Raw genomic sequence first — 13218 nt, forward strand, 5'->3', positions numbered from 1 at the left:
TAAATTACACAAATTTGGCAGGTGGAATTAATATGAGAAAATGAAAAAATGGAAACAAAGTCTTTGTAAATAGGGAGGGATGGAGGGGTTGAAGGGAGGACAGGGGAATAGGGAAAAAATAAGAAGCAAGAGTGATTATGTAAAGGTGAAAATTTCCAATGATAAATGTCAATATATTGTATAACTAAACTGTACCAATAAAATTAATTTAAAAAATTTAGCAGGAAGCGCTATTTTTCAAATTGAACTGGCATCTCCTATTTTTATCGGCTGAATCAGGCTAGCTTTTCATTCTTCTGCACACCGAAAGAGCAGGTACCTGAGTTTAAGCCTGTGGCAGGTCTGTACCCAGGGTAAGATAGGCTCACTCTCAGGTTCTGGCAAGTGTGCCTGGTCCTACTTCTGGCCTTTGAGAGAGCTGTGGCTGAAGGGGTAGGAAACGCCTTCCATCAGTGGGACAGCAGACTCCAGAGTAGCAGGAATTTGCCTTTGACTAAGTCTGTCTTTTGTATGTGTGTATTGGAATCCAGCCCTTCATACCTTCTAGCTGTAAACTTGGGCAAACAGCTTAACCTCCCTGACCTTCTGTTTAGGATTAATAATGACAAAATTTAGGGGAGGATTAAAGAAGAAAAAAAAATATTCCCAGAGCCAATAACAGTGCCTGAGATGTGAATTAGCCTTCAGTGCAATGATGCTTTATTTCAATATTGTCATTTCAGTGGCTCAGCTGATGCAGTGCAAATCCTTGAAACCTTGGTCTTCTAGGTCATGTTCAGTGTTTATAACACTTATTGCCTATTTTTTCCTTCTAGGAAGTTAGTAGTTTACAGTATGAAACACCTAGGAGAAACTTAATGTTGTGCTGGCTGCATGCATTATCTTGTGTGACCTACACAACGCCTTTGTTAGATTGAGTACTAAAGAGGAAATTGAAACTGGGAGTGGTGGCACATGCCTGTAATGCCAGCACTATGGGGGCTGAGGCTGGAAGATCCCAAGTTTGAGCCCAGCCTAGGCAATTTAGCAACTTAGTGGGACCCTGTGTCAAAAAGGAGGGGAAGGGCTGAGGCAAAGGCCCTGGGTTCAATCCCCAGGGCTTGAGGGGGGAAAAAGAGGCTACTGAGGCCCAGGGTGGTCAGGGGACTTACCCTAGTTCACTTCACCAGCAAGCGGTGAGGCTGGGAGAGAGTCCAAGACTGGTGGCCTGTCTCCAGATCTGTCTGACTTCAAAGCCCACAGGTCTAACCACTGCTTTATAAAGATGCTGCTGTCTGGCCAGACATCCACTATCAACTCCCCGGAAGGCTTCTTACAAGGTAATTGAAAGGCTACTGGAGATGCCCCTCCCAGCCATGAGCAGTGGGTACTCCTGATGACAGCTTTTCCACCTCGGCTTTCTAGCCTTTGATCCTCTTAGGAAACTCACTAAGGAGAGGGCCACGTACCGAATGGTGTCCTTGAGACAGGTATGCATGTGTGCGTGAGTGTGTGTGTGCCCACACGCACAGGGACCTGGGTGGGTGCTGTGATTCTCACATACTACATCAGGAGCCTTCTGAATATGTTCCTCAAAAATCCCAGCTCTTTCCTCCTGCCAGTTTGCAAACGTAATTGCAGCACAGCTGGCTGTTAACTGGACCTTTGTCAAGGGGTATCTCCAAGCCAAGCCCTGATCAGAAACTTCAGAACTGTATGCTTTGGAAACCTGCCTGGTCTACATTATCCTTTTTCTGCCCTGCTGACCTGGTTTCTAGCCCTCCTCAGGAAAGTCTTTTGTTTGCTCCTTCCCTTCCTTTTTCAATTTTACTGGTTTCCATTTAAGACAGATATGTGGTGAACGTTTTTTTTTTTTTGACAACTTCTTGCTGTGTTGCTCAGGCTGGCCTGGTACTCCTGTGCTCAAGTGATCCTCCTGCCTAAGCCTCCTGAGTAGCTGGGCCTATAGGAATGCACTGGTATACCTGGTTTAACAATTGCTTTTTGGGTACTGTCATAATGGCTAAAGGGCTTGAGATGTGGACTGTGACACAGGTTTGGATTTTAGTGTTACCATTTCATGTGTGATCACATAACCATGAGATGGTGATCTTCCTGAGCCACTCTCTCTACATCCTCATCTGGGGATGAGACCTTCTCTCTTGCACAGTCATAGGGAGGTTTAAATGAGGCAATGCATGGTAACACTACCCACTGTTGGAATACAGTGAGAGTTCAAAAATGGCAGCTTTCTTCCATATTACCCTGATTTCTTGAATATGGCACAATTGGGCCTCACATTGCATTAGTTTCTATAAGTGGCCCTGCTTCTTCTGGCTTCACAGCCTTGGCGAATGCCACCTGGTGTTTTCTTAACTCTAGAGAGCATCTATTCTTTTTGCTTAATTGGATCTTCCTGAGCCAAACTCAAGTCTAGGCTTAAGCATCACCTCCCCAAAGGGAACCACTCTGTCCCATGAGTCCCAGATATCAATCACACCCGCCTTTATTCTCTCTCACCATGCGTGGCTTTCAAGGATTACCAATCACATCAAGCTATTCAAATACTTTCCTTCTGCTTCTCCCTAACCAGACAGTAAGCTTTGAGGAAACAGAGTCCATTCATCTTCCATCTTCACAGCCTGGGACAGCAGCTCATGCGCCCAGAGGTGGTATCCTGATATGTGTTAGATACATGGTTTTAAAAAATCACCAGAAAAAAAAATCACGGGCAATTTTTCCTGATGTTCACCAGCAGTTGTTTCCTTCACTTACCTTCTTTCTCCCTCCAAAATGAAAAATCTCTTTTAAACACAGAAACACAGCACCCAGAGAAGCCTCCGGACTTTCTCCAGGAAGGTACTTTGGGTAGTTTGGGTAATCAAACTGTGTGTGGGACAATTTCACACACTGCAGTAGGCTTAATGTTCCTGGCCTCCTCAATGGAGTTTGCACTCCCCATCAGTGGGAGAATTCAAAAAGTATTTCCAAAAGCCCCGATGGAGTGCTGCAGTGCAGATGAAAATCACAGGCCTTGTAAACCTTGGGCACTTCATGAATGACAAGCATTCAAGAAAATTATCTGAAACTCAGAAGCGGGGTCTATGCCCATCCTCTTTCCAGTCTCAGAGCACCATTCTTGCCAAGGCTGCTGATACTGGGAAGCAAAGGGAATGGAGAGAACTTGTTTGTGTGTGCTAATGTTAAGAACAGAGATCAGATAAGTATCGCCAGAACACATCTTGCGCATAGCATTTCCCGTTTTCTCCCACCAGGAGTACAGTCCTTCACTGAATCATCCCAGAGAGAGGTGTTTCAAGGATGCTGGTGGCAGGCTAGGACTCTACTGGAAAACTCATCTCAGACTTACTGTTTCCAAAGCCTACAAACACTAGCATCAGAGAGCTGCATCCCAAGGAAGCTTATCAGGGCGTTGTCACAGCACATATCATATTTCATGTTATCATACTGCCCCTGAACAATGAAAAATGGGAAAGGATCCATCAATAGTTTCAGTGCTACTAATCAATACTTAGTTCATTATGGTTATCTGTGATCGTAACAAGTATATTTGCTGGGGTAAGACATTTTATTGACTAGAAAACAATTGAAGAAATGTACTTGATCCACAATAAGCTCATCCAGAAATGAATAATTCAGGTGGACAGCCACCTGAGACAAGGTAGCCTTCAAGCTAGAGGTTATCTTGACCTATGTTTGTACATAGGCCTGGCTCTGCCCTTTTGCTGCTGGTAAATGAAAGGAAATTAGGTCTGTTATCTTTAAGTGATAATGAATAAGAAGAGCTGGCTTAGCATGTATTCACTCATTTCATTAATCCATTAAAAAAGTATATTTGCCACTCTTGGAGAAGTTTATTTGTAGAAAATACTTATTCAAGGAGGCATTACAGGGTCAATACCCCTTATCCAAAATGCTTGGGGCCAGAAATGTTTGATTTTTGTAATTTTTTAGATTTTTGCCATAGCTCTATATACATAATATATTTGGAAGAGGACCCAAGTCTAAACATGAAATTCACTAATGTTTCATATATATTTTAAATGTGTAACTTGAAGGTAATTTTATATAGTCTTGTAAATAATTGTGTGTAGGACACAAAGCTTCATGGCTTGGAATTTTTCACTCGGGGCATCGTGTTAACACTCAAAAATTTCAGATTTTGGATCAGAAATGCTCAACCTGCAGTAGTTTAGGATGTGGAGTTTGAGAGGTCAGGATTTATATCCTGCTTTTCTCCAAATAATGGCATCACTTTTGGTGTTTTACGTGACTGGCAATTCTGATTCTTTATCTGTAAAGTGGAGATTTTGTAACACTCCGCACCCCCTTGCCCTGTTGTGGTAATGAAATGACCAAGTGCACATAAAACACTTTTGCACACTGGCCCTTTGCATACCTTTGCACACATGTAGAGCTAGAACTGAACAAATGCAAACTCATTTTTTGAGGTAGGACATGCTTTTTCTCTTTCTACCCTGGAGTGGCACAAGGATAAACTGTAGGAGAAAAGACATGGGGGAGTCCAAGGGAAAGGGATAATGGTGAAAACAGGGGATTAAGGGGCCGGCCAAACCTTGAACTGAAAGATGAGTTAAGTTTTGCATTATCATCCCACTTGGGGTCCAAAAGTTTTTTCTCTGTGGAAATGTGTCTCCATGCCCTGTAAGATTATAAAGAGCCACCACGGCCCCACCTGGTTACCAAGCCAAGCATGGGTGAAGCCCTTCCCTCCTCAGTGGGTGCTCCAGCTCAGTGCTACTGCAAGGTGGTCTGAAAACTCGATCACTAGAACTCTTCGAGGGAAACACAGAAACAGAGTCAGTGCTTAGAGATCACAACTTGGCAGAGTAGTCCTATGTATGCAGAATCTAATAAACATGTATATTTTCATATCTTGATTATCTAGAATTTTACTCTTTTCTGGATTAATTTTTTTCCTAATAATTCAGTTTATTTCATTTTACAAAACCATAGGTTTACAATGGATCGGAAATTTAAAAAGCTGGTCTTTTACTAAGAATAGTTTGAGAAGCATTGCTCTATGGAAAATAATCCAAGCTAGGTGGGACAGTACCCACTTGTTTTCCCATCACCCTGGGAGCCTGGGGCAGGAAGATCACCCCAGCACGGGCAACTTAGTGGCTTAGTGAGATACTCCTAAAATGAAAAATATCTAAAAAGGGCCTGGTTTAATTTCCAGTGTTGGGAGGAAAGAAGAAATCTAAATTTGTGTATTGCATTGAAGAAAGTCATTATTTCACTTGTGAGAGCTCTTTTAGAACTAATATTTGAGAAAATTCCTTACTTTGAAACTTTGTTCCTAAGAATGGGCCAAACTAGTAGTTTAAAACAGTCCAGGATCTTTGTTGCCTATAACATTTAAGCTTTTGTGAATAAAAGGAAGAGTTCTGAAGAATTTTTTTTCAAATATAGAAAAAAAAGATATCAAGGAAGGTGAGGCAATTTTAAAATCCACCTTGTAGAACATATATCTTTCTGAGGCAGATCAGTATGTGCTGATACAGAATGAGGCCAAAGATGTACTAGGAAAAAATCCTTGCTCTACAACTGTACCTGTACTGGGATGCTAGATTAAAGCATTGCTGTATGCACAGAAAAAAAATCTAAAGTAATGTATAATAAATTCACATTTATTCTACCTAGGGAGGGTTAGGTTTACAAGACCACTATTACTTTTTTATCTTATGTATTTCTTATTTACATTTACAATTTTTACCAGAGTTTAGGATATTTTGTAATAAAAAAGTGGTCGTTTATATATTGGATAATTTGACCCCCTTTTTTTTTTTGCAATCTTAGGAATTTTACCCAGGGCCTTTGCACTGAGCTATATCCTCAGCCTTTATTTGGGGACAGGATCTTTTTAAGAGACTAATTTATCCAGGTTGAGATAAAACTTGTGATCTTGTTTCAGCCTCCTAGAATGCTCGGATTACAGGTGTGTGCCATTTTTGGGTTTTTAATAAACATACTTCTACCTATATATATACAGAGATTTACAAAAAAAAAAAAAGGCAGGAGACAGTTATATGGCAGCCTGCTAGGCTTACATTCCTATGGCTTCTTTCCTCTTTTGGAGCCAACTTCTATTTGCTCTTTCAAGGCATACAGGCAGTCCTGAGCTGACCATTTTTTGAACAAGAAAATGTTATTTGCATGCAAGATACATGTACAGAAATATTCATGTAAGTTCTCCCTGCATTCAATTCCTGACTCCAATGAACAGGATTACAACAATGTCAAATGAAGTGTTTTCTTGAATTTTAAAAGGGCTGTTAAGCTGGTCTGTGAAAGTAGGATGAATGACTTTTTACAAGTAAACAACATTACCAAGATTAGGAAACCTAAAAATTCTCATCAGTCATCCTCAGGGAGGGAGGCAATAAATTGCTGTATTTCATCAATTCTAAAACAACTTTATTGTAAGACATGGCATTATTTTATGTATCACTAAGAAAGGAAAAAACACTGCCAGTCTGACTAGGACCTGTCAACACTCAAAAGATGAACCCTATTTTCAGATGTAAATATGAAAAAAAGTCTATCTTGAAATGAATAAAATATGGTAACTCTGTAACTAAAAATCTGATATCTGACCCAACACATTACTTAAAGTGGAGCCCTTCAAACTGCTTCATTGAACCCTAAGTATATATGGAAGAATACATACACATTTTCAGTAGCACGCTTTGAGTTTATTGAACTACGTAAAAAAATAATAGGTCTGAAACAATCAGAACAGTAAAAGAATATGCAAAAGGGTATTTCTGTTTCTAGAAGGCTATACAAATATGCAAAAAGGAATAAGTTATTTTTTTGCTTGTGGCTTTTTTTCCCAAAAATTTTCCCCAAACTTCATTTCTAATGATACAAATGAGTAAGGACCAGTTTAACAAATCATTTTTATGTATATATTACATGCTTTGGAATACAGATAGAAAACGGTGTTCAAAAAAGTTGTTCAGAAACTTCTCTATTCACAATATGAACAAGTAACTTGTATAAAAGGGGACGGGGCCAGAAGCACCTTTCATGGAATTCTAAAGCAGTCAAGATGACAAAGACCAATCCGGAAGAAGGAAATAATTTGTTCTAAAAAAGAAAAAGAAAACAAAACCATAGCTCATCAGTTCTTCCAAGGAAAGTATGAGGTAGTGTTAGCCTCATAATCCAATCCACTGCAGCTTGGAGTCTTTTTAAAAATACTAATCTTGTTTTTGTCACTTGGTGACTCACAACTACTCGTGGAATCCAGACAATTATGTTGAATTTTCTAATGTTCACCATTTTAAGGCACACAATCCATTTACAATTATGTAGCTTTGTTTTGTTGTCGTTTGGGCCCCTTTTTGTACCACCTTAAGATACTTTTCCAAACTCATGATTGTGACAACTTTCCCCACCAACTCTGCCATTTCAAGTGAAACCAAGGTAGAGAGTGACCAGTCTGAGTAGCAGCTCATCATGCAAGTGGTGGAGAAAGAAAGCAGGAGCTCAGGGATAAGGTACCTGGGAATGGGAAAAGTACAAGCAGAGTTTGTCACTTATTTGTGGGCTGCTTCATTTTCCCCAATCTGCTGCCATAAAGTCATATTACGGGATGCTACAGCAAGAAGTCTGTCTAGAACCCATATTATGGTGCTTATGAAAAGCATCACTATAACTCCTCAAAACATTTACACTCATTCAAAACTTCCTGAAAATCTGACTTCTCTTCAAGTAATTTTCCAATACTGCCTAAATTGTCCAAGTCCATGTAGAAACAGCATGGTATTCTTCGTCAGCTCACAAATTCAAACTTCTTGTTGGTGAGCTACAGTTTAGGAGCTTCTGTCATGGTTTCCCTTCTGTCATCATTCTGAATTGTGCTCTGAAATCTGCCCTGCCCTTCTTTCCAAGGGGACCCCCTCCCCCCACATACACACACACACACACAAACACACTTTCACAGATTGGAGGTTTGCCTTTGACAATTTTTGTTCCGTTCAAAAGTGCTTGCTACAGATAAGGGCTTCAAACTGAGTCCTCTCTTGGCAGGGGTTTCACAGGGGGTCAGATCTTGGTGTCAGGTTAGTGCCTGGATTTTGAAAGGCACGTCCTCATTTAGGGGCTCTTGGGGCTTAGTGTGTGGTTCCTTTCTAGGGCAATGCGAGTCATTTCTGCAACCTTGGATGCCTTTAAGTTCCTAAAGCCAACAGCCTCCTGGGAAGACGAATACATTTTGCAAGGCACACCAGTGTGAGAATGCAGTGCCAGGTCCAGAAGTCCAACTGCAGTTCAGACTAATGTTCCAGGCTTTGAATCTTCATGCCAAAAGAGCCTCTGCTCACTACTCTCCAGGCCGTCCTCCAACTGGCTTCCATCTGCACTGCTGCCCAGGTGCCCGGTCTCTGTGTATGGCCTATTGAAGGGAAACAAAGAAGTCACTACTTGTATTCATTTTTGTTCCTACCATCCAAACACTACTCCATTCAAAGAAGTTAGTAAGAAACACTGTTAAGAAATTTTCCAAAACTTGAAATGAAGCAAAAGATAAGTGAATGTTCTTTCCATGTCATACTAGAACATTGTTTTACAGGCCTATAAAGGGATTATTTAATTCTCTAGGGAGCGGTACCGTTGTTTAACTTTAGGACCTAGAATGTATGAAGTTACATGTTAACCTGTAGTTTTTTGTTGGGAAGAAATACAAATAACTTCCATCTAGTAGAAAAGATTATGGGTTATAGTTTTATTGCTCTTGTGGGAAAGTAGCTGGTTTGGTATCTAATTTAATAATCTTATTCCAGCACTCTCGCTTTTGTTGCCCTGAATGCTCCTGGAACCAGCATAATCAATCTGCTAGTTTCCTAATTAATAAGTGAAAAAATCTTCAACACATGTTCATTTTAAAATTTGTTAGGTAGTCATTTTTTATAATTTTCAAGAAGTATATTTTGACAACTGTATTTTCTTCTTTGAATTAAAATCATATATTGCTTTTCTCAGGGACAAAGAAATACATTTTAAAGGCAGCAGGGGCTTCTAGGCACGTGTTTTACATCCCAAGGGCTTATGAATTAAGTATAAATTGGCACTGACCCAGAAAATTGTGTGACATTTAAAGATGATAGGCATATTTGGGTGGTATATTCAAATGGGTGCACCCTATTGTACAAACCACTCTGATAAGCAAAACTGCATTGTTGCAATATTAGGTTAAAATAGGTTAGAGAGTTAGTAGATTGCTGTTCTATTTTAAATTTCAAAGTCTTTTAGTAAAGATGATTAAAAAGCCTTGGAAGAAGAGCTTTGGAAATACATACTATGTAAACCCAGGTTTTTTAGTGTTTTCATTTAACATAAAAGTCAGATTTCATAACTTCCCATTATCAATCAGAGCAAGCAAAACTCCTGCTATGCAAGAAGCAACACGCAAATTTCAGGGACTGTACTTACTACAGCTGGCTACACTTAGCAAAAGAGAATTTAAAACTGATCTCATTTCTGGAGAGACAATCATTCTCCGGGACAGAAGCCCTTGATTTTGCCTAGTAATAGGTAGAATTGGGCAGGGAAAGGGAAAGGGAATGGAAAACAGAAGTGAAAGAAAAAGAGTTATTTGAAAACACAATTTGCACCAACACTACAGCCAAGAATTTGACTCCATTACACACTCAGCAGCATAAAAGATTTCAACATTTTTTTTTTAACATTTGGAAGTTCATGCCAATGACAAAAGAATACCTAATCATACTGGGATGAATTTTTTTGGTTGCTAAGAATTTGTAGCTTTCTGTAGTATTAAGCCCCAGATACCCTGGGGAAAGAATTTCTAAATCATACACACTTGATTTATTTATTTAAAAAAATGACACATTGCTAAGCATTCAAATCTTTGGCTAAAGGGAAAAAGGTAGTTTTTTTTAGCTATATCTTGAAACTTATTTTGTCTTTTATTTTGAAAATAATAATTTTATACAAATCATATTTTAGAGCAAATTTCTAAAGCTTTATGACTGATTATTCATAACATTTTCCTTGTTAATAAATTAAGCTAAATTGATCAGATTATAACAATTAAACAAAAGCTTAAAAAAGCAAATGAGTTTCAACAGGCACTCCCATACCTTTGTAGATGGGTGAGTAAATCTCTCTCTAGACAACAAGAGCTTGGGGCCAGGGATTTAGCTCAGTGGTGCTGCCACCTGCCTCACAAGCACAAGGTCTGGAGTTCAATTCCCAGTACCAACCCCCCCCCCCAAAATCAAGAGCTTTAAAAGTACACTTTTAAGACAGCAGAGTGGTACACACCTGTAATCCCAGCTACCTGGGGGCTAAAGTAGGAGGATCACAAGTTTGAGGCAACCCTGGACAACTTTACTGAGAACTTGTCTCAAAATAAAAAATAAAAATGGGCTGAGGATGTAGCTCAGTGGTAGAGCACTTGCCTAGTTGTGTTGTGAGCCCCTGGGTTTAATTCTGAGTATTGAACAAAAAAAAAAGTATACTTTTTAATTAACTCATTACCTCTTCTTTTGAAATGTATTCTAAGGAAATAATCTGGAATTCAGACAAATACTTTGCACAAAAATGCGGCATTACTGAAAATTAAAAAACAGGAAGACCTAAAAATCACCAATTTTTCAAAAACTGAGGTTCTTTTAAACAAAGATGGGATATTTATTAAGTAGAGTATAATACTGGCCATATAAAACAAGGTATAAAGAGTTTTTAAAAACATAGGAACATGCTTTTGTTGTGATGTTAAGTTTAAGAAAGGGGATATAGAATTATATATACAACATATGATGTCAAATTGTATTTATGAGACCATCATGACTAAGTTAAATGTGGACATGGAAAGATGAGGGAAATATGCCAAATGTTGGTAACTGCTATCTCTGGGAAGGTGGAATTATGGCTAAATTATTATTTTGTTCCTGTATTATTTTCTAAAATGAGCTCATATGTGCATACACACACACACATACACACACTCAAATAGCTGGTGACTTCCTATACATTATGTCCTCACTGTCCTAAGTCTTCCCTATCAAGCCATCTTGGGCTGCCTGAAACACAAACACATATGGAGACTTGGTAAAAAGAAATTTTTCTCTAAAATTGCTTAGCACTTCTTGAGCTCAATGAAAAAAGTGTTACAGGTATTAGAACTGTCTTATGCACCGAGTCAACAAAAAGGAAAGTCAGATTATAACAACATGAAAACAATTTGCATATGTAGTACACAGAGTGATGAGAACTGTACTGAAAAGATCCAGTTGAAATTTGAGGCCAGTCACTTTGGTTCTTGTTCCTAACTCACTTTCAAGCATTATTTACACAAGTCCAAGCCACCTGATGTCCTCTAAGTATATTTTCATAGAAAGTCTATTTTGAACACAATGCTTTGTTGAGTCAAGACAATTGGCTTAATATTTCAAGCCAAGAAAAACTCACTAAATGTGGAGAAAAACAAGGTGAAGGGATCTCATATTTCCAATTAGTTTGTAACCCTGCATGTCTCAATAAGGAAACACTAGTCTTTCCAATTCACCAGTATAGACTCCTTTATACATTACAGTCTGGGTAAGTCTCCTCTGCCTGCAGAAGTCTGATTTAAAGTAGTCAAAAGGCTCTACTTCTTGGCACTGTGGGTGTGGATTATATTTTATAAGAAAGTTAGAGGGAGAAAGGACATCTTCAAACTTCATTCCTCTTTTGCATGAAAGGTACTGAAAAACCATATAATTCAGTTTGTAAACATTTTTTTAAAACCATTTTAACACATTATTCTTGTGTGTTTCCTCTAATGTTTACAAAGGACTCCTTTTTAAACAAGACGGCTGGCTCTGTCTGTTGCTACTTAGTACACACAGGCTCAGACACAAAAGACAGCAAATGGCTGATATCAAGCTGACCAACTGTCCACATGGAACGCTGGTATGAACAGCTTTTCTGGAGCTGAGTTATTTTCCCTGAAAGACTCCAGAAGAGACTTAAAAAGACATTATCAGTAATACAGTTTCAAGTAATGTCTTAAAAAAACCCAGCAACAAACCTTTAGACTCAGAATTTAATGTACAAATTCCAAGAAAAAGATCAAATATGAACAAACTAGAAGTCAGCAAACTTTTTATTAAAGAGCTAGATATTTTGGCTTTGCTGGCCATATGCTGTCTGTGACAACTATTTAGCTCTGTCCACAGAGTGCAAAAACAGCCATCGATAATGTGTAAATGAATAAAGGTGGCTATTTTCCAACAAAACTTTATTTACAAAACAGGTAGCAGTTGAGTTTAGCCTGTACACTCTAGCCTATCAACCCCTGCGCTAGATTATTTCATGTTCATGAAGCCAGGTGAGACCCCTGAGTTCTGTTGAACAGGAGCAAGCTCCTGGAATGTGAGCCCTGCTTCTCACCTGCTTGGAGAGGGCAAAGCATTATAGACATTGCCATAGCAGCTGGTGTAAGGAGAATGTGCTGGAGTCTCATAGTCAGAGAGTCCTACTGTCACTTGGGTCCTCCAGTTCCCAGAAGCATTTGTAGAAGACACTAGAAATAAAAATTTAAAAGAGAGATAAATTAGTTCATAAATTACTCCAAGTGAAATCTGTTTATGTCATGTTGAAGTCATTATAGATCGTGTGCTGAGTAGAGATTAAGAGCCCAGACTTGGTTTTCTGTTTGTGGGCTGGTGCTGGGATTAAATCCAAGTCTTGCCTGTGCTAAACCCTACCACAGGGTTACATTTCCCACCAAGGCAGGACTGGGAATTCCAATTTGGTGACTTAATGGCCAAGTGGCCTTGAACAAATAGCTTCTTTTAAGCTTCACGTTTTTCGTCTGCAGAGTGAGGATGACAACACAAATATATTCTATGTAAGTATGAGACCAGAATTAAATGATATAATTATGAACATTTTTAGCACTGTGCCTAATACAGAGTGAACACTTAAGAAATGATAACCATTATTATTATTAAAAGGAATAAGGTTAATTAAAAGATAAAGTTGACAAGTAAAAATAATTTAAAACTAAAAGGAACAACAACAACAACAAAAACCCTCTCATATTAAGAGAATTTATGTACCCAGATCATGGTGGCTGAACATACAAAGCTTTAGGTATGGGGGATGATGAGTCTGAGTGTGTAGGAGGCCTCTGGAGGAAAAGCACCGCTTGGCTGACTTGCTGAGACTTGACTCTTC

The 13218-nt window shown here is 39.0% G+C and overlaps 1 protein-coding gene across 8 annotated transcripts in view; it reads right to left on the reverse strand.

Annotated features, from left to right (window-relative positions):
• Positions 1-6415: 6415 nt before the first annotated feature.
• Frmd4b (FERM domain containing 4B) overlaps positions 6416-13218 on the reverse strand; it is a 351908-nt gene continuing 345105 nt past the window's right edge. For 7 of the 8 annotated variants that reach the window (XM_087182007.1, XM_087182006.1, XM_004854187.4 and 4 more), the window contains 2 exons: positions 12430-12562; positions 6416-8425 (listed from right to left, as the gene is read on the reverse strand). In XM_087182007.1, the coding sequence (XP_087038133.1) occupies positions 8302-8425; positions 12430-12562 (257 nt within the window). In that variant the 3' untranslated portion in view covers positions 6416-8301. Of the gene's footprint in view, positions 8426-9462; positions 9555-12429; positions 12563-13218 lie in introns of all 8 variants that reach the window. The other variant, XM_087182009.1, reaches the window with a different exon arrangement.

This window comes from Heterocephalus glaber, unplaced genomic scaffold (genome assembly GCF_053883595.1).
Source record: "Heterocephalus glaber isolate CG9 unplaced genomic scaffold, H.glaber_assembly_v1.0 deba00001472, whole genome shotgun sequence".
Taxonomy (NCBI): domain Eukaryota; kingdom Metazoa; phylum Chordata; class Mammalia; order Rodentia; family Bathyergidae; genus Heterocephalus; species Heterocephalus glaber.